Source organism: Oryctolagus cuniculus, chromosome 12 (genome assembly GCF_051225735.1).
Source record: "Oryctolagus cuniculus isolate XC-2025 breed Fujian yellow rabbit chromosome 12, ASM5122573v1, whole genome shotgun sequence".
In the NCBI taxonomy this organism is placed as follows: Eukaryota; Metazoa; Chordata; class Mammalia; order Lagomorpha; family Leporidae; genus Oryctolagus; species Oryctolagus cuniculus.
Window position 1 is genome coordinate 38,040,269 of NC_142878.1, and position 27,456 is coordinate 38,067,724.

General features: G+C 40.3%; 1 protein-coding gene and 2 long non-coding RNA genes across 12 annotated transcripts in view; 2 read left to right on the forward strand and 1 right to left on the reverse strand.

Annotated features, from left to right (window-relative positions):
• The window catches only part of LOC149122999 (uncharacterized), a 32,959-nt gene extending 5,847 nt beyond the window's left edge, over positions 1–27,112 (reverse strand). The window contains exons 1-2 of one of the 2 annotated variants that reach the window (XR_016217385.1): positions 23,529–27,112; positions 3,660–6,154 (exon numbers count right to left, since the gene is read on the reverse strand). This is a non-coding gene — a long non-coding RNA (uncharacterized LOC149122999). Of the gene's footprint in view, positions 1–3,659; positions 6,155–23,528 lie in introns of those variants that run through there. The other variant, XR_016217386.1, reaches the window with a different exon arrangement.
• On the forward strand, positions 995–2,959 carry LOC149123000 (uncharacterized). Its single transcript, XM_089309346.1, has 2 exons — positions 995–1,503; positions 1,976–2,959. Exons 1-2 carry the CDS (start codon positions 995–997, stop codon positions 1,986–1,988), a joined length of 522 nt encoding a protein of 173 aa, XP_089165472.1. The 3' UTR covers positions 1,989–2,959.
• LOC149123001 (uncharacterized) overlaps positions 8,873–27,456 on the forward strand; it is a 46,115-nt gene continuing 27,531 nt past the window's right edge. Inside the window, exons 1-3 of one of the 9 annotated variants that reach the window (XR_016217377.1) lie at positions 8,873–20,767; positions 21,833–21,923; positions 27,109–27,359. This is a non-coding gene — a long non-coding RNA (uncharacterized LOC149123001). The remainder of the gene's footprint in view (positions 20,768–21,832; positions 21,924–27,108; positions 27,360–27,456) is intronic. The other 8 variants (XR_016217381.1, XR_016217380.1, XR_016217379.1 and 5 more) reach the window with 8 other exon arrangements.

The following is a 27,456-nucleotide window of genomic DNA, read 5'->3' on the forward strand; positions in this document are numbered from 1 at the left end:
GCCTTCTGCTGACACGCGCTTCCTTTGTGTTCTGCCTGGCTAATATATTAATGGGGCGGACAACCCGGATCCTCCGAGGAGGGGGTGGGGACGGGAAGGGAACGCAACAGCTCTGGTTGCAGATCCCGCGGGCCAAAGAGCCTAAAGGTAGGCTGGGTTGGGGCGGGGCGGGGGAGGGGGAGCGCATCACGGTAGGGAAGTTCGCGTTGGGGGCATTGAAAAGTTAACTTAAATGCCAGCAACAAGTTTTAGAAAAGGTCACCTGATGCGAAGGCGCTGTCTTGGGCCTAGACTCCCCGACCCTCGAGAAACCGGCCCCTCTGGCTGAGGGTCTGCGTCCCCGACCCGCGGACCTGGAGGCCCGCTTCCCGCTGCACCTGGCGCAGGTGCCCCTCTTGGATGTGCGCGCTGTCGCAGTCTCATCGCGCTCCACCTCAGTCAGCCTCCTTCCATGCTTGGGTCCCAGGGGTGGAAAAGAACAGGTTTCCAAGCAGCCAGACCTGCTGTCCTCCAAAGAGACCCCTTGCTTTCCCCGCTCTCGCCCCCCACGGGGCCGCGCGGCCTACCAGTCCGAGGCGGGCGCGCGCAGAAGCGCGGAGCCCGTGGCCTGGGGCCCGGGTTCCCGCGGCTGGCTGCAGGCCTGGCCTCCTGCCCCAGCCTCCCTGGCCGAGCCCCCTCCCCGTCAGGCCCGCGGCCCCGCCCGCCAGACGGTGCCCGGGCGCACCGAGACATATGCTGCCCGCAGGCCGCGCGGCCCGACGTGGTGCTCCTGGCCGAGGCGGTTCTCAGCCCATCAAAAGCTCGGGCTTTCTTCAGCCGTATGGGCCGCGAGGTGAACAACAATGAGAGGGCCCCTTCACTTCAAAAGCGGCGATCAGGGGAAAGGCTCCCCCAGAGAATTTTTTTTTTCTCCTCAGCCTTTCATTCTGGGTTTGGAGAAAAAAAAAAAAAGGCATCAGCAACTCCAGGGCCCGGGCGAGCCTAATGCCCTTTGATGGGGATTGAATTCATTATCTCCAATAACACAATTGTGCTTGGCCAACGAAAAGAGCAAAGCAGGACTCTATCCCGCCCGAGGGGCCCGGCCGGGCGGGGCGGGCGGGCTAGGCGCGCTCTCGGGGACCCGCTCGGAGGCGCAGCCCCGGCCCGCGGGTCCGGCAGCGGCGGGCGCCGCGGTCCGCGCCAAGGCTGCAGGACCTGTGGCGCCGCTCGCGGGGGCCGCGCGGGGAGGGGGCGGGGCAGCCCTCTGAGCGCGTTTATTTTTCGTCTCCCCCTTTGCAGCTCTCTCCCGAGGGTGGCTTGGAGACTGGGTGTTTACTCTCCTCCAGCCCGACCTCCAGCTGCGAGGCAGTCGCTGGCGCCCGGGCGTGCTGGGCAGAACGACCGCCCAGCGCCCCCAGCTCGGCGGGTCCCGGCTCTCCACGCCGCGCCGCCCAGGCGCCTTCGACTTGGAGCCAGCCCTGCTCGGGACCTACAACTGACAAACCGGCCCCCTCTGCTCAGGTGGTCCCCATTCGCTTTGGAGGCAGCTGTTGCAGAAAGGCGCGTCCGGAGCCTGGGCTGGGATGGTGCCGGGGTCCGGGTGCCGGGCGTAATGGGGCGCCCTCCTCCTGCCCCCTAGACTCTGCCCGGGAGCGCGACCCCGCGCGGGTGCCTCCTCCCGGGTTCCACCGCAACCTTGCCCTTTCAGCCACTTGCAGCCCCTGCTACGGTGCTCCCCTGAGTGTACGGAAGTGGACACAGAGGAAACAGGCACTGTCACGTGCCTTGACCTGGGGTGAGGGTGGGGGTGGGGTTGGATTAAGAATCCTGATCAAAGAGGACCTCGCTGCAGCGTGGGGTCTGAAACCCCGGCTAAAGTCACTCCCGAGCACGCTTCCTGCACACAACCCTTCTTTTCCAGTCACCGTTCCTCGGGAAAGCGAGGATGGCAGCTTTATTTCAGAATTCTAAGTACTTTTTTTTTGTTTTACAGGAACACCGTGTGATAGTAACTGTGGATTGGTCGTTTGTCACCGCTTCAAGCAATCAACCCTTACCTTTCTCTTAAGGGAGGTCGAGCCCCTCACGTTTGCTATAGGAGATGTATCTGTTTGTAGTCACACAAACATGAGATCTGCGGAGTCGGAGGAGCAGCCACAAGACTGTTCCCAAAGCAAGGGAGCAGTACCCTGAGTGAGCTGCGGTCTAGGGCACGCCGGGAAAGGTGTTTCAGACGTAAGACTTGCAGCGAGGCATTGTTCTCATCAGGAGACAGGGATTTCGTTATTTAATTTCCTCAAGCATAAAATAGAATAACCTTTATCAATTTAGGCCAGGGGACTCCGACCCGTGCCCTTCATTTTTTTTTAGACCTGCGTACAGGGAGGGAGGGAGAAAAACTTCCACTGTGATAGGTAAAAAACTGAAGAGCAAGACTTCAGTTCTTTCTTCCTCTCCTTTTCCTTTTTTCTTTCTGTCTTATAGGGCAACCTCCTGCCTATAATTTACTTTAAAGGATATATTTACTTTTGGGAAGTCTTCAAAGTTTTCATTTATCTTTGAAAAGATGTAAAACATTTATCTTATAGATATTCTCAGTATCTTAATAAGGAAGCTTATGAGAACTTCTATCCTTCATGTGAGTTTTCAACTCCACGTACTAATGGTTATCAAAAAAAAAAAAAGTGACTCCTCCTTTGGACATTTACTCATTTTTGCTACCGAAGATAGCTTTGCATCTTGGTGACTGGTTCATTTACAGTGTGGTAGGTTAACTTCAGTCACCTTTTAAGAAATTCTTTTGCAACATCAGATGGTGGTTTAATCTCCATCTTCAATTGTGGCACACATTTCCCCACCTCATGGACTGCTGTGTCTCCTTTACATATTCATTGTCACATGCGTGGAAATACTGAGGAGAGACAGGTACTTATACAAGGTAAAGATGGCAGTGATTTCGGTTTTGCATATTAACAATTTGAATGAGTTTAACGTGTTTGATCAGAGTAAGTTATATGTAGGTCTAGCTGTTTGGGAATTATGATTTTTGAAGCCTTCAGAGTAATGACACTCTGGCTCCAGTGTAAGAACTATTCCATGGAGAAGAGTGTGTTCAAGAAAACCACACAAAAGCTTTAATTGTGACATACATCCACCAGACCACACACAGAAGCGACAAGACTGTCCCGTGGTTAATCACATAAACAATTTGTCAAGTGCCAGAGCACACAGAAGGGATTATGTGACCTCAGGTGAGCAGGGCACCACAGCATGGATGAATTACTAAACACAAGATACCATGATCCTCATGTGGGTGTCTTCGGCTGTGCAAGAGCCAAAGAGCCAAAGGAGGGAAGAGGAGGTAAAGCATTTCAGCAGGAATGGGAATTCCAAGTTACCTAAAGTGCAACCCCAAAGCACACTTTATCTTGAGATTCCCCGAAACATGGGGCTATAGAACACAGGGACAGAAAGACCCCTTAGGCCATCTGGGTCAGTCCTCTGCAAGATCACTTCCCTGCAAATGTTCCTAGGTCTGGTCCAGAATAGATTTCACTATTAAGAATTGAAGGACTCCCACTTCCTGAGTTTATGTATATATAAGGAAAAAGCTCTATATTCACGGTGTAGAACATTTTGTAAACTGAATGCTTTCTCTAATAATTAGGTAAAATTACTTTGCATTTTAAGTATGCCTCTTCAAGTATCCGTTTTTATTAAGTCTCAAATCTGTTTCAGAAACCTGTATGCTTGCCTCTTTAATTTATTCAGCAAAGTGATACACACTGCTTTCTTGAGTTCTCTTCCAAAACATCCAAATTAAGTACTCCAGAAAGGAAAACACCTTTAACATATAAAAGCATTTGATTTTGTGTGCTAAACACTGAGAGGGGAAAAACAAAGTTAAACCTCAAACTCCTTTGAATGAAACCAGCATTATTCAGGAGACTTGGTCCATTTGTGAGCTGAAACCCACATGCTAGGCTGTGCCACCTCTTTACCTTTTATGTATGATTTATGGTGAGAAGTCATAGGACATCAACTTTTTTAAATTTGGTAACTTTTTAACTTAAAGGAAAAAAGTTTAGAAACCAGTTGGGGGATTTAGAAGAAAAGAAATACTGGAAAATTTTCAGAGTATTTGTTACTTAGACTTGTGGACTATCAGGAATATATTACATTAGAGTTTTGTACCAAAGGAGTTCATTATGAAACTTGTGTCTGGAATCTCAGACTCAGAATGGGATTCTGGGTTCCCAACAGGTTAAACAATTTGCTCACTCTCTGTATAGTGACCGCTGAGCCATGCCATGCCAAGGATTAGCTCCTCAGACTACACCTGTTTCTTAAGTTACAATATCTTACTGAGTCAGGCAGTTAGAATGGAAACACTAATTTAAAGCGGCAAGCAGTTCACTTTCCAAACATAATTATAGCAAGACCAGATTGTGAGTTGAGTGAGTAGGGAGAGGAAATGAGAGATGCTGGGAATGGTCTTCAATGCATTTCATTCACCTATCTCATGTTCTAAAATCGGATAGCTGAAAGGGAAAATCAAAATTGTCATAAAAGGTTGTAAGGCTTCTGATAACTCAAAGAGTAACATTAAGAGGTTGTGTCTATATCAATCCAGTGACTGGAAAGATGTCAGCTTCCCTCAAGTTGGCTACTGGGTCTCAAGAGGGCCAACTCTACCCAACTCTTGATTCTTGTTGTTGATACAACAAATGACAATTTTGAGTTCTACTCAATTCCCTTTATAATGAACACAACTTTAAAAATATTTAAAGTAAGGTTTGCTGTTTATGGTGGTTTGTGTTAAACACATGCTTGTATTTTAGAGCCCTTCATCACTTTACAATCGTTACTAGATGATGCTGTTTATGGAACAACCTAAGATTTTAATAATAAGTGCAAATTAGCAGAGTGGAACAGGGCCTTTCCTATTTCAGTCTTATCGTTAGCAACAGAAAGAGTGGTAAAGCAGCCAGCACTCCACCTGAAATATATGTACATATAGAAGTGCTGAGATTCTTCCCAAGAGACCACACCCAAGGCCCTTAAAATTGTACTTGTCATGAGGGCTAATAAATTTTGATTACCATGCCTTGACCCCCCCCCAAAAAAAAAAAGTTTGTAGAAGTGTTTTAACTTAGGAATATAATTTGTTTTCAAGAGCAACAGATAAGGGAGATTTCCAGGGAAACCTAAGAGAGAAGAGGAGCGAGGTAGAGGGAAAGAGGAGCACCACAGCTGAAGCTGCAGGTGTCGGATCCAGGGCAGACTGACCGGCCAGGGGACCCAGGGAGTGAGACATGGGACAGAGGCAAATTAGTGGCTGGAGAGGGCTAGACAGAGCGCACTGAGGCAGGGCCAGGCGTGAAAAGATTTGGTGTCGTCATAGCAACGGGCTCAGCCCTGCTCCCCCCTGAAGCCCATTCAGCTCTGAGCTGCCGGAACACGTTTTTAATTAAAGCGTATAAAAGTTGTTTTGTAAGGACTTCTCCTCATCCGATAGATTTCAAAATGGTTAATCAGGCTTCATCTCCTTTTGATGCTCGGAAGAGCATGGGCTGCAGCATGCACAGAAACTGCTGCTGCGGCCGCTGAGTGAGTTATCTCTCAATCACACCTAATGCCGGGAGTGAGCGAGCATCCAGTTATTCCGTGCACATAAACACAGAATTCAAGGAGGAGTGGGTGGAAGCATTCATTTTCTTTGCTTCGGATACTTTGGAAGTCAGTCTTCTGTGTGGCTGTTACCCGTTGACGTTTTGCTTAGCTTTTGAAAGTAGCATGATTGTTTTTCCCCTGCTCTGGGAGACACAGTCCAAAAGTCAAAATAATGGTTGCAGCTTATTCATATCAAATAATATTTAGCCTAGCAGGAGTATTCCAATACTAGGTTTGTTGGTACCATTTTTATATAAAAAGATAGTAACCCATCTGTTTTGTTTTGACAAAGAAGTAAAATCTCTCTCCTCCAGATAATTATAAATTCATGATTTTCAGCAATAGTTGCATTTTGTTCTCTAATAAGATAGATGACTTTATGGAAAATGCATCTTTTTGTTGATTCACTGAACAGCTTCTCAGATGACCTAAACCTTCTCCGGGATTCTTCATCTCCCTTTTTCTTAAACCCTGGCAGATGAGCCTGTTTGTAACTTCACTAGAAAGGAAAAGAGTGAGAGAGAGAGAGAGAGAGAGAGAGGGAGAGGGAGAGGGAGAGAGAGAGAGAGAGAGAGAGAGATTTTACTTGTCATTGACTCTTTCATTCACCTTATATTCTAACTCAACATTTCTATTTGTATACCAATATCCCTTCAGTTAGGCTTCCTCTCTGGAACAAACATACTCACTGAACAATTTAACCAAACACCAATATTAGATAAGGCAGCTATATAGCCATAGATAAATGAGATAAAAACAGGATCACTTTGCAATTTTGACTAGGCATGGAAGAAACAAGGTCACTATGCAAGCCACACACACAGCAAACCTTCCCCCAGCCCAGCAAACGGGAGTCACTGTTGCTTCTTTACAAATGACAGCGTTGGCTTTGTTCTCCTCTTCCCTCCTTCTAGATAAAATTATTAGGAAACCCAATCATAGAATTACTCCTTGGATCTGACAGCTTCCAATGCAAAGTTTCACTTTCTTGAACCCTCCCCCAAATCACCTAAGCCCCAACCCTATAAGAAGTTCTTTCTCACATCCTCTCACTGAAATGCCACACGGATTCCATGGTGTGTGGTCTCCCTTATTTGCAACAGGCAATAAAACAAACTTGTTCAACTATAGGTATGCTCCTGATGGTCTTTGGTTAAAGGACATTGACAGGCCCTTTGTTCCTTTGTTTCACAACTTGAGCTATCACATAACAAGCTAAAAGTTCACCCCTGTCTTTTAACAAAAACTCCCATCTTATTTCTATACCTGTCTATAAGGTATTCCATGAATATTCAACAAACTTAATTAAAACAACACATTTCTCTTAGTAACAAGGCACCCTTCCTGACTTCTATATTTTTCTCATTCACTTAGTCACTCAGGCTTGAAAAGTCATAGGGACATTGACTTATCCCTCTTACTGCCTACACATCCTGCGATTAATTAATATGCCCTGTCAATAATCTCCATTATCCCCAACCTCTCCTTCCTTGACATTCCAAAGGTCACAATTCTAGTCTACACTACTGCCCACCATGTTAAAATAGCCTCTGTATGCTCTTTGGCCAATTCTACTCCATACTATTTTTAGCCTAATGTTTCTTTTTTTTTAACTTTAATTTTTATTTGAAAGGCAGAGAGATAGAGATCTCCTATTCACTGATTCACTCTATAAAAGGTTGCAATAGCTGGGGCTGGGCCATGCTGAAACCAAGCTCTAGGAAATTGGGTCTCCTATGTGGGTGGTAGAGACCCAAGTACTTGGGCCATAACCTGCTCCCTCCCAGGTATGCATTGGCAGGTAGCTGGAAGTGGGAGTAGAGCCAAGACTCAAATCCAGGCACTTTGATACAGGAAACAGTCAATGCTGTGCTGAATGTCCAACCATAACATTTCTAATAATAGCTTTCAGTAGATGCAGATCATTTCTAGCCTCTTGAAGTCACAGTTTCCACAGAGGTAAAAGTCAAAAATTATCTATGAATAAATGCATGAATTCCTTTCCCTTAGAAAAGATGATACTCTCTTAAGCCACATACATAGAATGGAGTAAGTAAGAAGGAATGGTCACTTTAGAATCTTGTTTTATGTGTCAGGCGCTATTCTTTGAGAAATATAGAGAAAGTGAGGTGCATTTAAAAGATTCTGGACATGAATTAGAACTAAACCATGCTTTGTGAAGGGTAGTTTAGATTGAGAGTGTTTGGCCACAAAATAAAACATTTTTGCTGCAATGGAGGATATTATAGTTATTTCAAGCATATGCAAAAGAGACTAGTATTATTTATTATAAGTAATTACAAAGGGCAGAATTAGTGCCAGAGAGTAGGAATGACAGGATTATAGATTACAGCTTGTCGCTCCCCGTCTTCGCGGAGGAACGACACAGGACCCTGCGCTGTTCTTTTGTCTGCTCGGCCCTCCCCGGGTTTGCTGCTGGTTCTTCCCGGGTTGGCTACTGTCCCTTCCACCTCCGTGGAAGGGCGGTTCCCCCTGGCCACTTTCCCCACTTCCGCAGGGGAGCGGCACACCGCCGGCCGGCTCTCTCGGGGGCTGCACAGGTGTTCCCCTTAGATGTTCCTCTTAGATGTTCCTGGTGCATGTTGTCTCTCTCCTCCTTTATAGTCCTCTTCCACCAATCCCAACTCTGCTACCCACACGCCGAGTACGCTGCTCTCCTCCAATCAGGAGCAGGTCCTGCAGCTTGTCAAGTTGGTGAGAGGCAGCTGTGTAGAAGCTGTTTTCTCCTCTCCCAGCGCCATATTGTGGGAGAGCAGATGCATAGAATAAGTCCTAATTCCAGTAACTTAGTCTAGTCCGAGTTGCTCCCCACAACAGCTCATATAAAGTCATTTGTCACATGTTTATAGATTGAGCAAGCTACCTCAGGAAAGAGTGAGTTCTCAACATTGAACACTCAAGCGTAGACTAGGTGACCACTTGAAGAAACATTTCCTTCAAATGTGTGCTTTATTGACTCTGCTATGGCCATCCAACTTCAATTTGCTTTGAAAAAATTAACTTTTGATTTCATGTTTATTATTGTTAAAACAACAATCCATATTTATTTGTCTTATCTTGCATATTTACCATTTCTGATGCTCTCATTATTATTATTTATTCTTCTTCTCCTCCTCCTCCTCTCCCCTCTTCATCCTCTCCCCACCCCCCTTGTTCTTTTTAAGATTTATTTATTTATTTATTTGGAAGGCAGAGTTAAAGAGAAAGGTCTTCCATCTGCTGGGTCATTCCCCAAATGGCCACAATGGCCAGAGCTGGGCCGATCCAAAACTAAGAGCCAGGAGCTTCTTCCAGGTCTCCCACTCGGGTGCAGGGGCCAAGGACTTGGGCCATCTTCTACTTTCCCAGGGCATAGCAGAGAGCTGGATCAGAAGAGGAGCAGCCGGGACTGGAATCAGCACCATGTGGGATGCGGGCACTGCAGGCAGTGGCTTTACTGCATACGCCACAGCCCCGCCCCTGCTCTCATTACTTATTATCATGCTTTCCTCAGGGATCATCTTCTTTTTGCCTAACCGTCTTCTTTTAGGATTTCATTTTAGTGACATTCTGCTTGTGACATTTTCCAGGTTATTGATTTTTTACTTTCAACCCTTGAAGATTATAGTTCATGTTTCTGATTTCTGTTTCTCTGCGGTTAGCTGTCAGTCTCATTCCCACTACTTTGAAAGTAACATATCTTTCAACTTCATTTCATAAAATTCGTATTTATTTATTTTCATTTTATTTGGAAAGCAGAGATAGATAGATGAAAGATAGATATAGATAGGTGATAGATGGATGGATAGATAGATAGATAGATAGATAGATAGCTGATAGGAGGTAGATAGATAATCTTCATCTGCTGGTTCACTCTCTCCACATGGAAGCCAGGAGTTGGGAACTTAACAAATCTCATGTGGGAATCAGGGACCCAAGTCATTAGTTGTTAACTGCTGCCTCCCAGGGTGCACAGTGTCAGAAAGCTGGAATCAGAAGTAGAGCTGGGACTCAAATCCAAACAGTCCAATATGGGAAGTGAGTGTCCAAAACAGGGGTCTTAACTGCTGTGCCAAATGCCAGGCTTTAATTCTGGTTTTTGTGTTGTTGCATCTCTGGTAGCTTAGTTCCAACCTATGGGTCATCTCTGGGTCTGTTTCTGTGGACTATTTTGCCTTTTCACATGGTCTTTTTCTTTTTAAAGTGTTCCTTATTTTATAAAATCAAAAGCCCCTCCTGGGGCCAGAACTGTGACACAGCGGGTAAAGCCACTGCCTTCAGTGCCAGCATCCCATAAGGGTGCCAGTTTGAGTCCCGGCTGCTCCACTTCTGACCCAGCTCTCTGCTGTGGCCTGGGAAAGCCGGGGAAGATGGCCCAAGTCCTTGGATTCCTGCACTGGCATGGGAAACCTGGAAGAAACTCCTGACTCCTGGCTTCAGATCGGTGCAGCTCGGGTCATTGCAGTCTTCTGGGGAGTGAGTCAGCGGATGGAAAATCTCTTTCTCTGCCTCTGCCTCTCTGTAACTCTGCCTTTCAAATAAATAAATGAATCTTTAAAAAAAAAAAAAAAAAGCAGCTCCTCCTGCCCTTTCACACTATTAGTGTGGGGATTTGAGTCAATATAGTTAGCATTTGAGATGTGTTGCTTTTTACCATTGCTCCAGCTATCTCAAGTGGACTACAGACTTGAAATTCCTTCAGTGATGGGCTGGACTGCCACGACTTTGTACTTGGTGTGAGGCTTGGAATGCTGCAGAGTTTCTTTGAGTTTCCCTGTTTCACTCTGAGATTGATCAGGTTCTTCATACTTGCAGAATAAGGGTCTCTATTTTTTTCTTGCTCCTCCCCCAACATTGCATGGCTGTTACCTGCTAAGATGCAAGGCTTCCAGCCGGCACCGCGGCTCACTAGGCTAATCCTCTGCCTTGCAGTGCTGGCACACCAGGTTCCAGCCCTGGTCGGGGCGCCGGATTCTGTCCCGGTTGCCCCTCTTCCAGGCCAGCTCTCTGCTGTGGCCAGGGAGTGCAGTGGAGGACAGCCCAAGTGCTTGGGCCCTGCACCCCATGGGAAACCAGGAGAAGTACCTGGCTCCTGCCATCGGTTCAGAGCGGTGCGCCGGCCGCAGCGCGCTGGCCGCGGCGGCCATTGGAGGGTGAACCAACGGCAAAGGAAGACCTTTCTCTCTCTCTCTCTCTCTCTCTCACTATCCACTCTGCTTGTAAAAAAAAAAAAAAAAAAAAAAAAGAAAGAAAGAAAAAGATGCAAGGCTTCTGAAGGGGAGGGATTTTTTCAGTCTTAGACGAGTCCTGGGCACCCTGGCCTTCTCCACTGGTAGGCCCTCCTATCCAGGGTGGAGTGTAGGATACACGCAAGTTCCCTGCCCCTTCCTCCAAATCCTGCCTTGCATTTGTAGGGTGTCTTCTGTATGTGTGAGTTTGCAAGACCTTCTCAAGTCTCAACCAAAACATTGCCTAGCCTTAGGGCGTGGGATGATTCCTGCTCCTCTCTCAGTGGCATACAGCTATTGTTTCTGGTCAAAGTAGGGTCAGATCCAGGATATGGGAAGATTTATTTTTGTCTCTCCCTGCTTGGTAGATGCTTTTTGCTTCAAATAAATGGAGGGCCCAGAGTATAGTTTTTCTACCTGTCCATAGCCACATATTTGCTCCTAGTGGTGGCCATGCCACCCCTGTACTCAAAAGGGGCCTGGAACTTGAATGAGATTCTCCAGGTATTCCTGCTCTGCCCACACTTTGGCAATTTCTGCACAGATCTGCCATAGGAGAGGGGCTCTCTCAGTATTTCTCACTAGCACTCAGTGGAGGATTATCAAAGTGTTGATACGGGTGGGCAAACTTCCCCTTTACTTTGGGACTCCCAGGGATTCTACACTGTTGTGCTTGTCAACATGCACCTTGAAGGCTTTGTTCATGCCTTGTTTCCTTCAGCTTTGTGACTACCACCATGGGTTTCATTTCTTCTCAGATGGGCTTATCCCTCTTTGGAATTTAGGTTACCAGGTTGCCTCATCACTTTAGCTCTCTGAAGGACTAAACAAATATAATTTTGTGCATAAACACCTTTTTCTCATTCTTAAGTCATGAATTTTCTTTTTGCTTTCTGTGTCTTAAGTAGAGGTAGAACTGTGTATCTGGTTGTTTTTCAACATTTATCTATGCACTTGCTCTGTAAGCAGTTTTACTGTGATATATCTATGTGTGTTTTCCTAAGTTTTTAGCCTCTTAATTCAGTGGTATGAAATTATTGCTCAGTTTTGGAAGATCTCTTTGCTTCTTTATTTACATTTTTTAAAGAAGAGATTTTATTTATTTGAAAGGCAGAGTTACACAGAGAGAAGGAGAGAAACAGAGAGGGTGAGAGAGAGATCTTCCATCTACTGGTTCACTCCCCAAATTGCCACAATGGCTGGCTTTGTGCCAGGCTGAAGCCAGGAGGCCAGAGCTTCTTTTGGGTATCCCACATGGGTGCAGGGGCCCAAGTACCATCTATCTGTGCATTACCAGGCACATTAGCAGGGAGCTGGATTGAAAGTGGAGCAGCCAGGTCTCTAACCAGTGCCCATACGAGATGCTTGCATTTCAGGCTGACGTTTAACTGGGTACATCACAACACTGGTCACTGTTTGCAATTTTAAAATTTATTCTTTATATTTATTTTAAAGGGACACATGCATGAATGCATGCGTGCACGTACACACACACTCACACACAAAGAGCCAAATGCCTGCAATAGCCAAGATAGGGTGGGGGGCTGGGTCCAGTCAAAGCCAGGAGCTAGGAACACCATCTGGGTTTCCCATGGGGGTGGCAGGGACCCAAGTACTTGAGCTATCACTCCTGTCCCCTAGGATGGGCATCAGCAGGAAACTGGATTGGAAACTCGGCCTGGCTCTTCAACCTAGGCACTCTGATATGGAATGCAAGTGTCCCAGTTGGCAACTTAATTGCCCTGCAAATTCCCACCCTTGTTTTGGACAATTCTTGGTCAATATATCTTTAAATATTGATTCCATCCTGTTTCTTCATCTGTCCTGAGATTCCAGTTACACACATGTTAAACTTTTTGCCATGTTCAACATATTTTAGGGTATTTGGTAGATTTTCTATCTTTTGTTTTCTCTTTTTCAATTTGAGTATTTCATGTTAGCCTCCCTTTCAGTTACTGAATCTACTTTTCTGCTGGGTCTAATATGCTAGGAAAACCATCTATTGAATTCTTAATTATAGTTCTTATGTTTTTCTGTTCCTAGGCTCACACTTAATTCTTTTTCTTTTTCAAAATTGCCATTTTAAAATAAATTCTCTTGAATATATTTGATGATAAAAACTATGAAGCCCATGTCTGATATCTGCCACATCTGAATCCCTGGTGAGTCTGGTCGTATTTTCTTGTTTGTTTTTTTCCCTCTTGGTTTTGGTCATTGAGCTTTATTTCCTAGCATCTCGGCTAGTTTATAATTGAGTGTTATATATTGAGCATGAAAAATAGTAGGGGTTCTAGCTGATACTGTCCTCTTCTACAGAGATGTAAACATTTTTCTTCTTTAATGACAGAGTTTGGGAAGATCACTTTGATATAGTGGAGGCTGGTCTATTTACAATTTGTCCGTATTCCTTCGATACAGCTTTTCCAGGATCTGAATCAAAACTTTAGGGGCTCCTCTTTGGTGAGATTTGCAGTCCAATCTCTGTCTCCCCAGTATGATGGAACTGATGAGTTATCTCAGCTTTTTATCTTCTTAGCCAGGATTTTTCACTTGGTTTCTCTGGGCCTTGAGTCTAGCTTCTTGGAGGTCAGAAAATGCTTTGAGGAAAAGTGAACATAAAATGTTTTTCTCAGCTGTCTACTTTTCTCTGGATCTTGGCCTCTGCAGGCATAGTTGCTTACTTTAAACTTTAATTCCACTTTTTGGTTTCCTCAGCCCAGTGAAACTGCCACCAACTCAAGAATGCTGTATTGGTTAGGCGTCTATGCCCAGGCCCTGAATCAGCAAACACCCCACGGGGAGAACACAGCTGTGAATGCGGGACTCAGGGTCCCTCCAGGATCTTGGCCCCTCGGGTCCTGGCTGCACTGGTTATTCTCCAGAGATTTCAGACTTAGTTTTGTTTTGTGTTTTGTCCAAGTTTCATAGTTACACTCTGTGAGTGAACTAATCTGCTTCTAGTGATTTTGTTATAGCCGAAGCAGCAAAAGATATTTTCTTGTTATATTCTAACCTTGAGTCCCTAACCCAAAAGTCTTGGTGAGTACTATGAGATTCTCTTAATTACCTATGTTCAAGCCTCAAATCACTTTCTTACTCATATTTTATATATGAGTTGGCATATATTTGTGGTCATGGTTACCATAGCATTTATTTTTCTCTAAACTTTGGTTGGTTAGTCAATAAAGATCATCTGGTTATGTATTATAATTCTAGAAGAGTTGAAGATCTTTATATTGTTTAATCTAGTAAGGCTGTTTTACCTAAAGGGCAGAAAACCACAGATTAATATCACTATGAAGAGCAAACCTTCACACTTAGAATACTGCTTAATTTACAGGATTTATATTGGAGTTTATACAGTTTGAATTAGATAATGTCCAAAACGGAAGACTCTCTTAGAAAGAAAAGTTGCATGAATACATATTTGATTCAAGTTAATAAAGTAATTGAACAATATATAGGAAAAATTTAGGGGTACACAAATCTGCATTAATGAAATATTCTCTTGAAAAGGGATTTTAAACTGGCTTGTAGAAAGCTCCAGTGATGGTAGACTGCTGGTAGAAATAAAGAAAGTAGAATGTTCTAGAGTTGAAAGATATTTTAAGCAAAATATTGAAGACTAATAGTAAGAAGATGAAGTTTATAGAAGAAATGCAAGTGTGTTAAAACTTAAACAATCTTATATTATCTATTGGAAGAAGAGAAATTTGAAAAAATATAATCTGAATCTATGTTCAAAGGTAAGACATGTAATATGGATTGAAAAAAGGAAGTCACTGGGGTTGAGTGAAACTTTTTAGAGGGAAGTTGTAGTATTGTAGTATGGTCATCAGCCAAGTGAGGTCATAATGGAGGTAAAGTAGAAAGGTTTAATACTACTACTTGCGGCCAGCGCCGCGGCTCAATAGACTAATCCTCCGCCTGTGACGCCGGCACACCGGGTTCTGTCCCGGTTGCCCCTCTTTCAGGTCAGCTCTCTGCTGTGGCCAGGGAGTGCAGTGGAAGATGGCCCAAGTGCTTGGGCCCTGCACCCCATGGGAGACTAGGAGAAGCACCTGGCTCCTGCCTTCGGATCAGCGTGGTGCACTGGCTGCAGCGCGGCAGCCATTGGAGGGTGAACCAACAGCAAAAGGAAGACCTTTCTCTCTCTCTCTCTCTCTCACTATCCACTCTGCCTGTCAAAAAAAAAAAAAATACTATTACTTGCAGAATCTTTCAGTAGCATGAATAGAACTAGGGACAGAGAATAGTCTAACCGAATAAATTCAGTTTATACAGTTTAAATTAGATAATGTCCAAAATGGAAGACTCTCTTAGAAAGGAAAGATATTTTAATGCTGTTTTAAGACACTTAAACTGAAGATGTATCAAATGGTATCTTTTTTTTTAATTTATTTATTTTTTTGACAGGCAGAGTGGACAGTGAGAGAGAGAGACAGAGAGAAAGGTCTTCCTTTGCCGTTGGTTCACCCTCCAATGGCCACCGCGGCCGGCGCACCGCGCTGATCCGATGGCAGGAGCCAGGAGCCAGGAGCCAGGTGCTTTTCCTGGTCTCCCATGGGGTGCAGGGCCCAAGCACCTGGGCCATCCTCCACTGCACTCCCTGGCCACAGCAGAGAGCTGGCCTGGAAGAAGGGCAACCGGGACAGAATCCGGCGCCCCAACCGGGACTAGAACCCGGTGTGCCGGCGCCGCAAGGCGGAGGATTAGCCTAGTGAGCCGCGGCGCCGGCCCTCAAATGGTATCTTATAGATAATAGTAGGAGAGAAACCCATGGCACAGAGGATGGAAGATTTAGGTATTATTTTTGCCTTACCAAATTCCCGAGATGTTCATTTGAGCTTAATTTATTCATTAACATATTCAATACATTTATTGAACACTTACTATGTGTAAAGCATTGCAATAGATATTTACAGAGTGAGAGTAGATGATCCTTAATCTCAGCACATGTACAGGTAGGACTGATGAGAGCAAACATGAATACCTAAGGGAAAAGGTAGATAATGGACATTTCCATTCCTGGCATCTAGTAGGGACTCAATATAGGTTTTTGAATGATTGAATGGCAAAAAGCAGGCACATATAAAATACAAAGAGTCAAAAAGAAAAGTTATTTAAATGTATAAAGATGAAAAAATACTCTTACAGGATATATGACAACTGAGCAAGACCATAAATGCCAGATAGGATTTAGATATGAGGTTTCAGGTAGGGCACAATTCAAGGTGGCAGTAATAGTGCGGGGAATTGGAAGCTACAGAGTTCAGGGAGCACAGAGGAAAATGTGAAGCTGAAGCATGAAAGAGAATGTCTCATAAAGAAAGATAAAGATAAAGGTCACACAAAGTGGACTGGAACAAATTCTGGAGGGCCCTGAATGCTCTGAGAAATTTGTAGTTTCCTTAGGTAATAAAAATCATTGGAAAGATAATGTGTAGATACTAAAATACTTGTATCACTTGGGGAGATGTGGTTAGAGGTATGAGGAAAAAGTAGAATGATGAGAGAAGGGAGGGGGGGAGAAAGCTTCATCTGTGTATACTTAGCAATTGAGAACAGGAAGCTCCAGCACAGGAAAGGGATTGAGAATCAAACCCATCTGTAACGCAAAATTGTAGCTATACCCCTCCTTCCAGCGCTAAGGCTCTTTCTGGAAGGATTCCTGTTATTAAGCTTTTACAAGTAGAATGCAATTATTCACTAACACCCAGGTAAAAGAAATCCATGACTATCAATAGCACTTAATTGTGCTATGCACCTGAAATTCCTTATTAAATCTTTTCAGAGGCAGTAAGTAAGAACAGTTAGAAAGTGATTTTCTGGGAAGATAGTCTATATTCACTGTCTCCACTTACTCATTTTTCATCATCTCTTAGTACACTGCAATCTGGATTTTGTCCCTTCTTAAAGTAGAAATAATTCTCATTAAAGTCACCAAGGATTTCTTAATTGCCAGTCCCAAAGGCACTCATCGCAAACATTATCTCCTTTGGGAAGCATTCCACAATCTCACAGACACAGTATGGTGCCTTTTCATCTATTCTGCCAAAATGTTCTGGGCCTCTCTCTGTTATGGCCCCTACCATATTATAATTACTTACAGCTATGTTATTCCTCCTGGACTGATTCCCATGAGGTCAGAGACTGTCTTGTTCAACTTTGTATCGCAGGCACCAGGTAGGATTTTGCCTGAATTATCAATAAATGCAATCAATAACCCCGCCTCCAGTATCTCTTTCAATCCTCTCTGTAAGATATTCTTTTAGAAAAAACTCTAATGACTTTTTTTTTTTTACTAATGACTTTTAAATATAATTAGAGTAGAAACTTTTTTGAGGACTTACAAGTATAACCAGAATAGAAACACTTACTGTAAGAGGAAATGTTGTACTAGATTTACAAAGTATCAAATGATTAATATATTTACAAGGTTTAGCTGTTTTACAATTGGATTTCTTATCCTCTCCCTCTCATTTCCACATTTTATTATCTATACTTCTTATGACTCTGTCATATTGAGGTCTCATGGGATGAGGACTATTTTGATTTAGCTAACTATTTTAAGGTCTCATATGAGAATTAATCAGAATTAATAAAAATGAAGCATGAAGAAATTTATTTATTTCCACTTTATTCTAACACAGTTGTATCTAATTATATGGCTGGTGGTTAAATGATATTGCTAGAGTCAATAAAACTCAGTTTCTTATTACTGTAATTATTTTGAAACATCCTTATATCTTTAACATGTGAAGATCACTCATGTCTGCGTTCTTATGAATATGCAAACACAAGGTAGGCATTATGGCGCACTTGAGATGCCTTGCTACGCTGCTTCCAATCCAGCTTCCTGCTGATTTCTGGGAGGCAGTGATGAGCAGCAGATGGTGGTTTAAGTGCCTAGGCTTCTACTGACATGTGGGAGACTTGGATGAAGTTCCTGGCTCGTGATTTCAGCCTAGCTCTGACATGGCTGTTGTGGGCATTTGGGCAGCGAGCCAGTGTATGAAGATTTCTCTCTCTGTCACTCTTTCAAGCAGATGAAAATAAACATTTAAACACACACACACACACACACACACGACCTCTTTTTTTTTAAATTCAATTTTGCAAATACTTTGTGACTTACCAACATTGATATATGTGGCTGGTTGGAGTCATCTTTTTTTTTTTTTTTTCCTCTGCACTTTCTTTTGCTTCCTTATTTCAGTTATTGCTAAATTGTCTCCTCGTGCCACAAGTAAAGCCCATATTTTTAATTCTTTGTTTGATTCTGGTTAAGATCTGTTTTTTTACCCTTGAACTTAATTATCTTCACTTCTTCTCTTACTCATCTATTATTTTGAGTTTTTTATGCCTGTGAAAGATCTTTCTATGACTATCTTGTGGTAGGACCATAAATAAATGATACACCTGTGCAATCATCTAAATATACCATGAAGATACTCCTCCAAAATTATCCTTGGAAAAATTTAGGCAACAAAAAGCACAGGGCTTTCATCTTTTAAGAATGTTTGTATCAAATTCATATTTAGTGCAGAGCAAAGTCCAAGAGAACCAAGGAGCTAAAGTCTGAAGGCCAAGTAATCAAGCTGTCAACTTATTACTGTTCCATGTGAATTTATAATTTCCATGAAGAAATCTGATACATATTATGAATTTAAATAATGGTAGTATGTGATCATGTGGTAACAAGTGTTAGAGACTAAGCTTCAACAACTGTTAGATGAGGGTTGGTTTGAGTGGAACCAATACATGTAGATGTGGCTGTGGTGGTAAGCAATGAAACCCTGATTTGATATAACTAATGACATATCCTAATGTCCTAAATGTATTGTGTATATATTCCACATCTAAAACATGTCTATCAAAGTAATTTCAATGTTATAATTACATGAAATATACTATTAGGAAATGAAATATGTACTTAAGGAATCTGTAAATACTTTGCTTTGAGCTATTAATTTTTTGTTAAGAAATTTGACAAATTCAGGGGAAGGTGTTTGATGGCCCACATGTGCCTGTGGGTTAAAATTTACTACATTATGGCATTGCCTAAATATTGGGCATGCTTTAGTTATAAACCAAAATGTTTCATGACTTGGGTAGGAATAGGTGCCTATATCAAACAGATCAAAAATATATAGTACCTATCCTTTAGGAAGAAACAGCTAAAACCTTGTTGTGGGTTATGGGTTAGCCAACAGAAAATAATCAGGCATAAATGAAGAATACAAGAGAAGAGTAATAGGAATTTTGCTTCATGCAACTTAATTTTAAGAATAACTATTCTGATAAATTAAGCCAACATTTTTTCTTGATCTCAGAATTCAAGCCATATTTATAAGTATATAATTCAGCTACTGCTTGGTTTAAATGAGCTTGTTGAACTAAGCCTGTAAAATGTTCTCATTTTTCCTGTTTTTTATAGCAAAAATATTTTTCAATTTACATATCAAATAATTCAATTGACTTTCAAATTATAAACCATTTTTAAGTTGGAGTTATATATACAGGAATTTCTCTACAGTTGTACATAAAAATGTTTTTACCATAAAATGAAGTAATGTTTAAAATACTGCTTTATGCTATAATAAAGGTATCAGTACTTAAAAAAATTTAACAAATTCAATAATGCCAAGGATAGCACTTTTCAGAATGGTTGAATACAAGTATATGTTAAGATTTTGGTTTTTTAAAAATGAATGAATATCTAAACTTATGGTTGAACTTAGATTGTGATTTTTCTGTAATGTAAAAAAGGCAAAAAAGAGGAGGATTTTGTTTGTTGGTAGATGTGATGAAAGAAACTTTAGCATCTATATAAACAATATTCTTTAAAATGTCAAATTAAAAGATTTTCCCTTGAAATACTTTCTCTGATGCTATAAACAATTGCACTGTTTTAGTGGGAGAGCAGCAATGGAGGTTTTGCTTTTGTCTTTGCAAAGGGGCCCGTGGAGAATCAACAGATTTTTAGATCCATAGAAATTATTGCCAAGAACTTGTAAACAGATGGAAGGAAAGCAGGATTGAATACTGGTCTTCGAACAGCACCTCATCATCATTCCTAATGCAAACTTTTCCTAGGTCTAATTATTCTTTACTGCTAATAAAGGATCAACTATGCATATATGACAACGTTTGCTAGTGAGAGAATCTGAGAAGATTTGTAGTAAATTAACTTTTTGGAAATAAAATATTCTCTGCAACACACCTCAAAACAACCAAATAAACAGTGATGGTGAATAAGCATGTGATAGCCGTATGTTTATTAATTTAAGGATATCAGAATTATGTATTACATAAACCAATCCTTCTTAAAAGAGAAGTGTAATTGTTTGCCACTTCTAAGGTAAGTTTTAAACTCAAGAAAACAAGGTTTGGAATTGGAAGAGTTAAAAGAAAACCATGAAGTAACAGTAACTCCATTTAGATAAGGGGCTAGAAGGGTGGAGCCAGGGAACAATACACTAAAGTGCTTTTCTTTCACAGATCTTGGTTCAAATTAAGGTTAAATTCCAAAGGAGGATGTGTTTTCCCCATATGGAGTCTTAAAGGACATGCCTTTGTTTCCAACTTCCCAGAGAAGATATATGTTAGCACAAACAAAGCATTTCATAATAAATTTAACTTTTATAGAGTGACTAATGCCCTGTGGCGATAAGGCAGACTTTCAGTCACCTGTGTTTAATCCAGGCTGAAGAAATTATGCCCAGGGCACACTGAGGAAACGTTCTTCTTTGGAGAGGATGGCAGTAACTTGGTGGAGAGCAGAAGGGGTCTTGATTTTTAAGTCTCCTTGGAATGACTCTCCCTTCCTCACTGTGAACACAGTTTAGCATTTATGTACTTTGGAAGGACAAAGAGGTGAGGTAAGCCTGCCAACGTTTGGACCTGTTTCTGGGAACCTGTTAGTAGGTCAACTGTTAACAAATGTAAGAGAAACTGCAAAGGAGCGGTAGATACTAGACATTTGGAAATTGGCCTACAAATTGCTTTATTAAAGCCCACATGCTGCTTTTCTTTTAGCTCTCAGGTGAGGTGACAGGATGTTTAAATGGCACAGAGTATCAGTATTACTCAATCCAACCAGGCTTGAGTGGAGGGCGGGAATGGGGGTGGGGGTGGAACAGTACAGAAAGAGACAGCTCCTTTCTGCTAAAAATATTTTACAGCTAACTGACAGGAAAAGCGATCTTTAAATTTTTACCGGGGGTCTTGCTAACAGTAATAATTCATTAATCCATCGCCTCCTTTTAAGAATGATATAGCTTATGTCAACAGTACATTTCTTTTCCTTCTCCCTTTTTGAAAACATCTTTATTATTCTTTATTAATTAGAGGCCTAAATCTGAAATCCTTTTTCTTGCAAAATACTGCCGAGTTCGTCGCTAGGTAATTCACCCTTGGAACGTGTGGTGTACATCTGTGTGCAAATTGTACTGACTTCAACTGAAGGGGTAAAACCGCATGCAGTGACACAGGAAGGAATTCCTTTTTGAGTGAGGAAAACGAACATCTATTTGTGTCCATTATATGAAACACTTTCATGTGTTACATAGGATTTGACTCATTTTTATATTTATAAATTCATTCTTGATGAAAGGTTTAGGACATCTATTTAAATAGAATAGCAGTCTGCTCTCTTCTTCCACTTACGAAAAAAGGAGACACTGACATGGAATCAACTTGATTTAAGTTGCTATATGAGAACTTTTGAGATGTCTTTATCAGTCTGCTTCTGGACAAAATTCAGCATCATCGTTTTTTCCAACTAACTCATTTCTCTATAGTGTTCAATTTCCTTCTTGTACTCTGTGAGTTAAATAAAAAGTGAACAAATGCTTTCCATCTTTTATGTTAGACAGCGGTAAACAGAAGAGAAGTTTTGTAACTCCAGACTGCTACAAAAGGATAATGAGGTTTCTTGTCTCAAGCTAGGTAATACCAAATCTAAACTTCGGAAATCAATTAACTTTTTGGAGAGGAACACCACAAGGGGGCAGGTGAATCCAGACTAGTTCCTAGGTAAGAGGGTCTCTGTGTGGGGCATTATGATCAAAAGAGGGGGAAAGATGAATTAAGCAACAGAAACAATTCTAAAGATAGTATTTCTTCATGAACATAAGCCTTAGATCTGGATCATTCATGCGAATTTTATTTAGAATATGTGCAAAGACATTAATTACAATGCACCAAGAAAATAAATGAAAGGTACTAAACACTGGATTCACTAGGTTTGAGGCCAATAGGAGTGAAATTGACATTTTGAGATTCAAAGATTGTCTTCAGCCCTTGTCTCTACTGTTGAGGAAGTGTTTTTTCTTCTTCCTATTTGTTGAACTCTTTACTTAGTGTGGGCTTAACCTTATGAGTATAAAGTAAACTGAAAATAGATCTTTGTAAAAATTAAGAGTGGGAATAAGATTCGAAAGAGGGAGAAGGGTGGGAGAGTGGGCTGGAGGGAAAGTAGGGTGAGAAGTTCACTATGTTCTAAACCGTATATATGAAATACATGAAATTTGTATACTTTAAATAAATTTTTTTAAAAAGTCCAAGAGGAGAAAGATCGCAAGTGGGAAGAAATCAAAAATTTACTATAAAACAATCAGAATATGTTTTGAAAATAATTTACAGCTGGGTAGGTAAAGTATTAAATGATTTAAAAGAAATATGAGAAAATATCTTTGTTTCAAGGTGATCTTAATAATGAACAACTTCAGAACAGAAGCATAAACTCTGAATAGGGCTATGAGAGTTTTTTGTCTCATAAAAAATGAAGAAGTTAATTTTAGGCATTTTAGGAAAGATGAAAGCTGCTGCTTAAAAAGATTATTTAAAATCTGTTTTGATTTTTAATAAAACTTTAGTCTAGCCTACTAGTAAGAAGGAAAAATTGATATTTAAAAGTTCATTCTCCTAAGCAACTGTTTTTTAAGTTGGCACCAGATATTCCCTGTGAGAATGTCAATGGGAATTCTTCCATGGCTAACACACTACATACCTTTTATGCGAAGCAGTCAAGACTAATTTCATTTGGCAAACCTAGAAATTATCAGGCTTCTTTTTATACCTAACTGAGAAAATACATTGAATTATTTGATATGAGTGGATACTACATTGTTTTAACCTTTACCGAGTAGCAAAATGAAATGCACAAAATAACATAGGTTATTAATGTGCACGTTTCCCCTTTTACCAGTAGCTTTTATTTCATTCTTACTAGCAATTAGAATCTATAAAAATGACCTTTTAATTAGCTTATCTTATTAATGATAAAATTAACTTACTTAGACCTCTGATAGTTTTTTGTAACAATGTAAGAAGTTAATTCTTTTTACTATAAATTGATTGATGACATCACATCATAATAGATTTAAGGAGCAAGCCAAGTTTTAGAATGTGGGACTCCAAGTTGAGTAATCTTTCTATATGCTATGATATATTTTGGTTCTGTGGCACCATGGACTTAACACCAGACTGTTAAGACTATTTTAAAAGCAAAACTCTGAAATTGAATGTGAAAGGGTGTTTACCCCAATTCATTCATTCTTCTCTCTGTGTGTATATGTGCATATAAACACAAATACACATATGCATAATATTCACTCATACATATATACTCATACACACCTACATACGGAATGCAGTCCAGCGGTGACAAAATTTTAGAGTATTCTTTCTTCTTCTTTTGTTCTGTAAATTCCTTCTCTTCCTTGTCTTTCAATAATTGTAGAATCCTCATATGCTTGATCATCTTAAGAACATAGAAGTGGCTTCTGCAATGCTTGAAATAATAATGCTTTCATTTGTCAATGAGAAAAGCTGGATGGCTTTTAAAAGCTGACCAGTCCAAAGCTATTTGCACATATTAGACATTCAATAAATATTTGTTGATTTGATTTATTCTAGGGTAAAGATCTGAGTAACAACTCTTTTTGTCTTCATTGATGTGCTATGGTTCAGCCTGTGTACAAATGCATTTATGAGTAAATATTAATGGTCATGGTCACTGAAGAGAAAAAAAGTCTAGATCTACAGGTTGTTAGAAGCAGCAATGGCTGGTAGCATGTTTAATAAAGTACTCTAAATAGTTATAAAATCATAGAAGACAAACACCATAAAACAGGGTCTAACTAAAGAGAATTCTGGAAACAAAGTGGCCATTCCATGGTTTTTAATCACTTAACCATCTGTTGAGAGCTTACATTTTTGATTCTATATACTAAGGCAAAAGATATTTTCATTTAAAAAATTACATGTAATATTTTGGTTATAAATTTAGTGAGCACATATAAGCCACGTAATATTGCCTTTGGTATCTTCTCCTTTGTAATTATCATAATGGTTTTACTGACAATGTAGAGGCTTAGAATATGGATGCAAAATATGGGAATTTCTCTCAAATCTCAAGTAATGTGTAACCTTAAAGGAGTTAAATTCTATCCTCATATCATTCAAAGGATTGTAATTGATTTATTTCCTTTTCTGGATCACCAACAGTAAAAACTATTTCTGAGCTTACAATATGTTAAATTTTGGCTCAAGACGAACTTATAACAGCAAGGTTTATGATAAAATCTGTCAAAACATTAACCATGAGGGCACAAATTTCAGCTCCTAACAGCAGTAGCTAGGGTAGCAGAATGGCTGAAAAACTGAAGAGTGTGTGAATGGATACACATTTGTACTTCTAGCTCTGAAAATGCCTGCTTATGTCACACTATGCAAGTTGTCACAATTACTTTGTTCTCATTTTACCCAAATAGGAAAGTTTTGTAAGAGGACTATATGTTTTAGTTAAGTAGTTGCAGAGACAGGGGATCCTGGCATTAAAGATACAAGGTAAGTAAAAAGGTATTTAGATGTTCAGGACAAAAACTGAAAATCTATAGCATTTTCACTTCTTTCCTGATGAACTGCAAGAAAAATGAAGTATGAGCACAACAGGTAACATTTTTGCTACTTTCGGACAAATATGATTCATTTGGCCTGGTACCAGCATGTGGACGCTACTCATTAAGGTGATTTTCATTTCTCAACATAGTAAACAATACTGTCTGTTTTGGCTTACAGTTTCTTGAGGAGTGGAGAAAATCACAGACAAAATACTGTTATCAAAAATGAATTACTTTGCTGGCAGTGAATTATAATCAAGATAGCTAACTTTGTGAGAAACAATTTTAGAGAATACACCATATTGAAAATGTAATTTGCTTAGCCACAGTAAGATGGATGCATGGGAAGAAAATCTTTAAGTAACTTAGAGTTGTCTAGTGTGTTAATGTCATGGTCTTATGAAGAAAATGCAGTGAATATGCTGTGCTTGAGTATTTCAGAAAGCCATTGACAAAACTGATGTATTTACTGAAATATGGTATGCAGATTTTAAAGCTTTAGGATCTTCATTCAACAAGTTCCATGATGAAAACTGGTGGAGACTGAAGTAGAAACAAAATAAAATAAGTAATATTAATTTTTGAAGTTGTAGCTTGATGGGTAATATTCATGCTCAATTTATTGTTGCTCTTACATGTCTTAAAATATGGCTTGGGTATTGAAAGAACAACATACGAATATAACCAGGAAGTGAAAATCTTAGGAAAATATATCAAAGCAAAGAGCATTCAGAAAACTTTGGTTACTTTTAGGAAATGAGGGGCCACTAAATTTGGAGTTACGATTTACAGTGGATACTGCCACATCACAGCGCACCCTGAAACACCAAACTGGTTTACACATGGTGTCCATTCTCCCTCTCCTTGCCTAATTTAGACACACTAGGTTCCAGAAAATAGTTTAGTTATCACCCTTGTTCAGTAAGGATTTAAATCACCTGTTCTGTGGCTTGGATATTTTGTATAAACTTTGTAGTCAATGAAACCAAGCTATGACTTAACTTTGATCATAGAACGAAATTTCAAACTTTTGGCTGTATGAGACCAAAATTTAATAGCTATTCCAGAAGTTCTGATTACAGAAACCAAATCAAACCAAACAACAACAACAACAATCCCACAGCAACCCTTCACTTTAAATTGATTATCCTTAAAAAGCTAGTCTTCAGGTAGACACCTGGTAATGTGCCAAGTGCTGGATAATCAGACAAAATAGCATATTTTAATAACATGGTGGTAGAAAAGGATCTTAAAATTTAAACTTTGAAGTCATATTTTTTAGAAAGAAATGTAATACAAATGCTGAGAAAATTAAAACAGTTTGAAATTTTAAGCTTCATCATGAAACAAGAATGATCATTCATTAAGTATTTACCTGTACAAAGAAATATGAACAAGACTGAATCTTTGATCTTCAGAAGTTTGCATTCTAATAGGAGATAGTAGAGGAATACTGAAACAAGAGAAAATTTAATAACTGACCTTAAATAGAGAGTTGAAGAAAGAGCTATAAGACGCCAAAAGAGAGATTAACTACAACTTGGAGGTGGGTGGGGGTGGCATGTAAAAGGTCTTGAAGGATCACTTGGATTTAAAAAACTGAGAGTAGATTTGATTGAGTGCAGGTCTAAAAACGGGAAACAAATTAAATAATGAAAATACAGGGAGGAATGGAAATGAAAAGTCTTAGAGCATAGTCTAAGGTATTAGTATGCTCTCAATAAAAGTCACTTTTATTAATTTTTGTGCCATCCATAAGATAACAAAATAATAGGACATGGAACTTCTGGATATGACTTGGGAATTGGCTCTTAAAAAAATCCAATATGGATCCAGACAAAATTCCTAAAATTTGCAGATAATTATGTCTGCAATATTTGAACTTTCAGCCTACAATATATCTATAGTGTTGCAATTTTTATACAAGTAGAAACAAAATTATTGGTATTTCAACCAAATGGAGAATTCTGATTTCAAAAGTTTTCCTTACTTTTATTTGAAAAACAAGATGACATACTCACATACCTCTATGTCACCTAAATAAAAGTATACAATTACTCTTTATAATCTGACCAGTTTAGGAAAAGACGCAAAAGATATAGTTTTGTGAAGTGATAAGACTACAATATAATAAGACATTGGTAATCAGTATATACATTTAAGTAATGGATAGTCAAAGCAGTAACACTGAGATGTTTTTGTCAAATCATTATATGCTTATTCAAAGTATATTTGAATTTTCTCCTCCAGTATTACGTCAGAACTGGTCTGAGTTTGAGAATAAAATCAGTCTCTTTCTGTTACTTGGTTTTTAGATTCAAAACAGTATGCTTAACAACCAAAATGAAGCTTAGAGGTTTTAAAGCAAAACTTGTCCTTTGCAAGTCAATGTGTACATAATCTATATGGGTCTGAGAGACATTCTTTGTGACATTATCCAGAAGATCTCCCTAAGCAACACAAACATTGGCATGGAAGAAAAGAGCCACATGAGATAACGTATACGTGACGGGTACAATTTGGCAGCTCTTACCTTCTCAAATATGATTTGGTTCCTGTACTGGAGGTAAAGTTCCTAAGTTTAAGACGGGTTTGTATTTTGAATTTTCTGCTATAGTGATGTGATTTTTTGAAATCAGTCTCTTCTTAATGTAAGCTTCCTT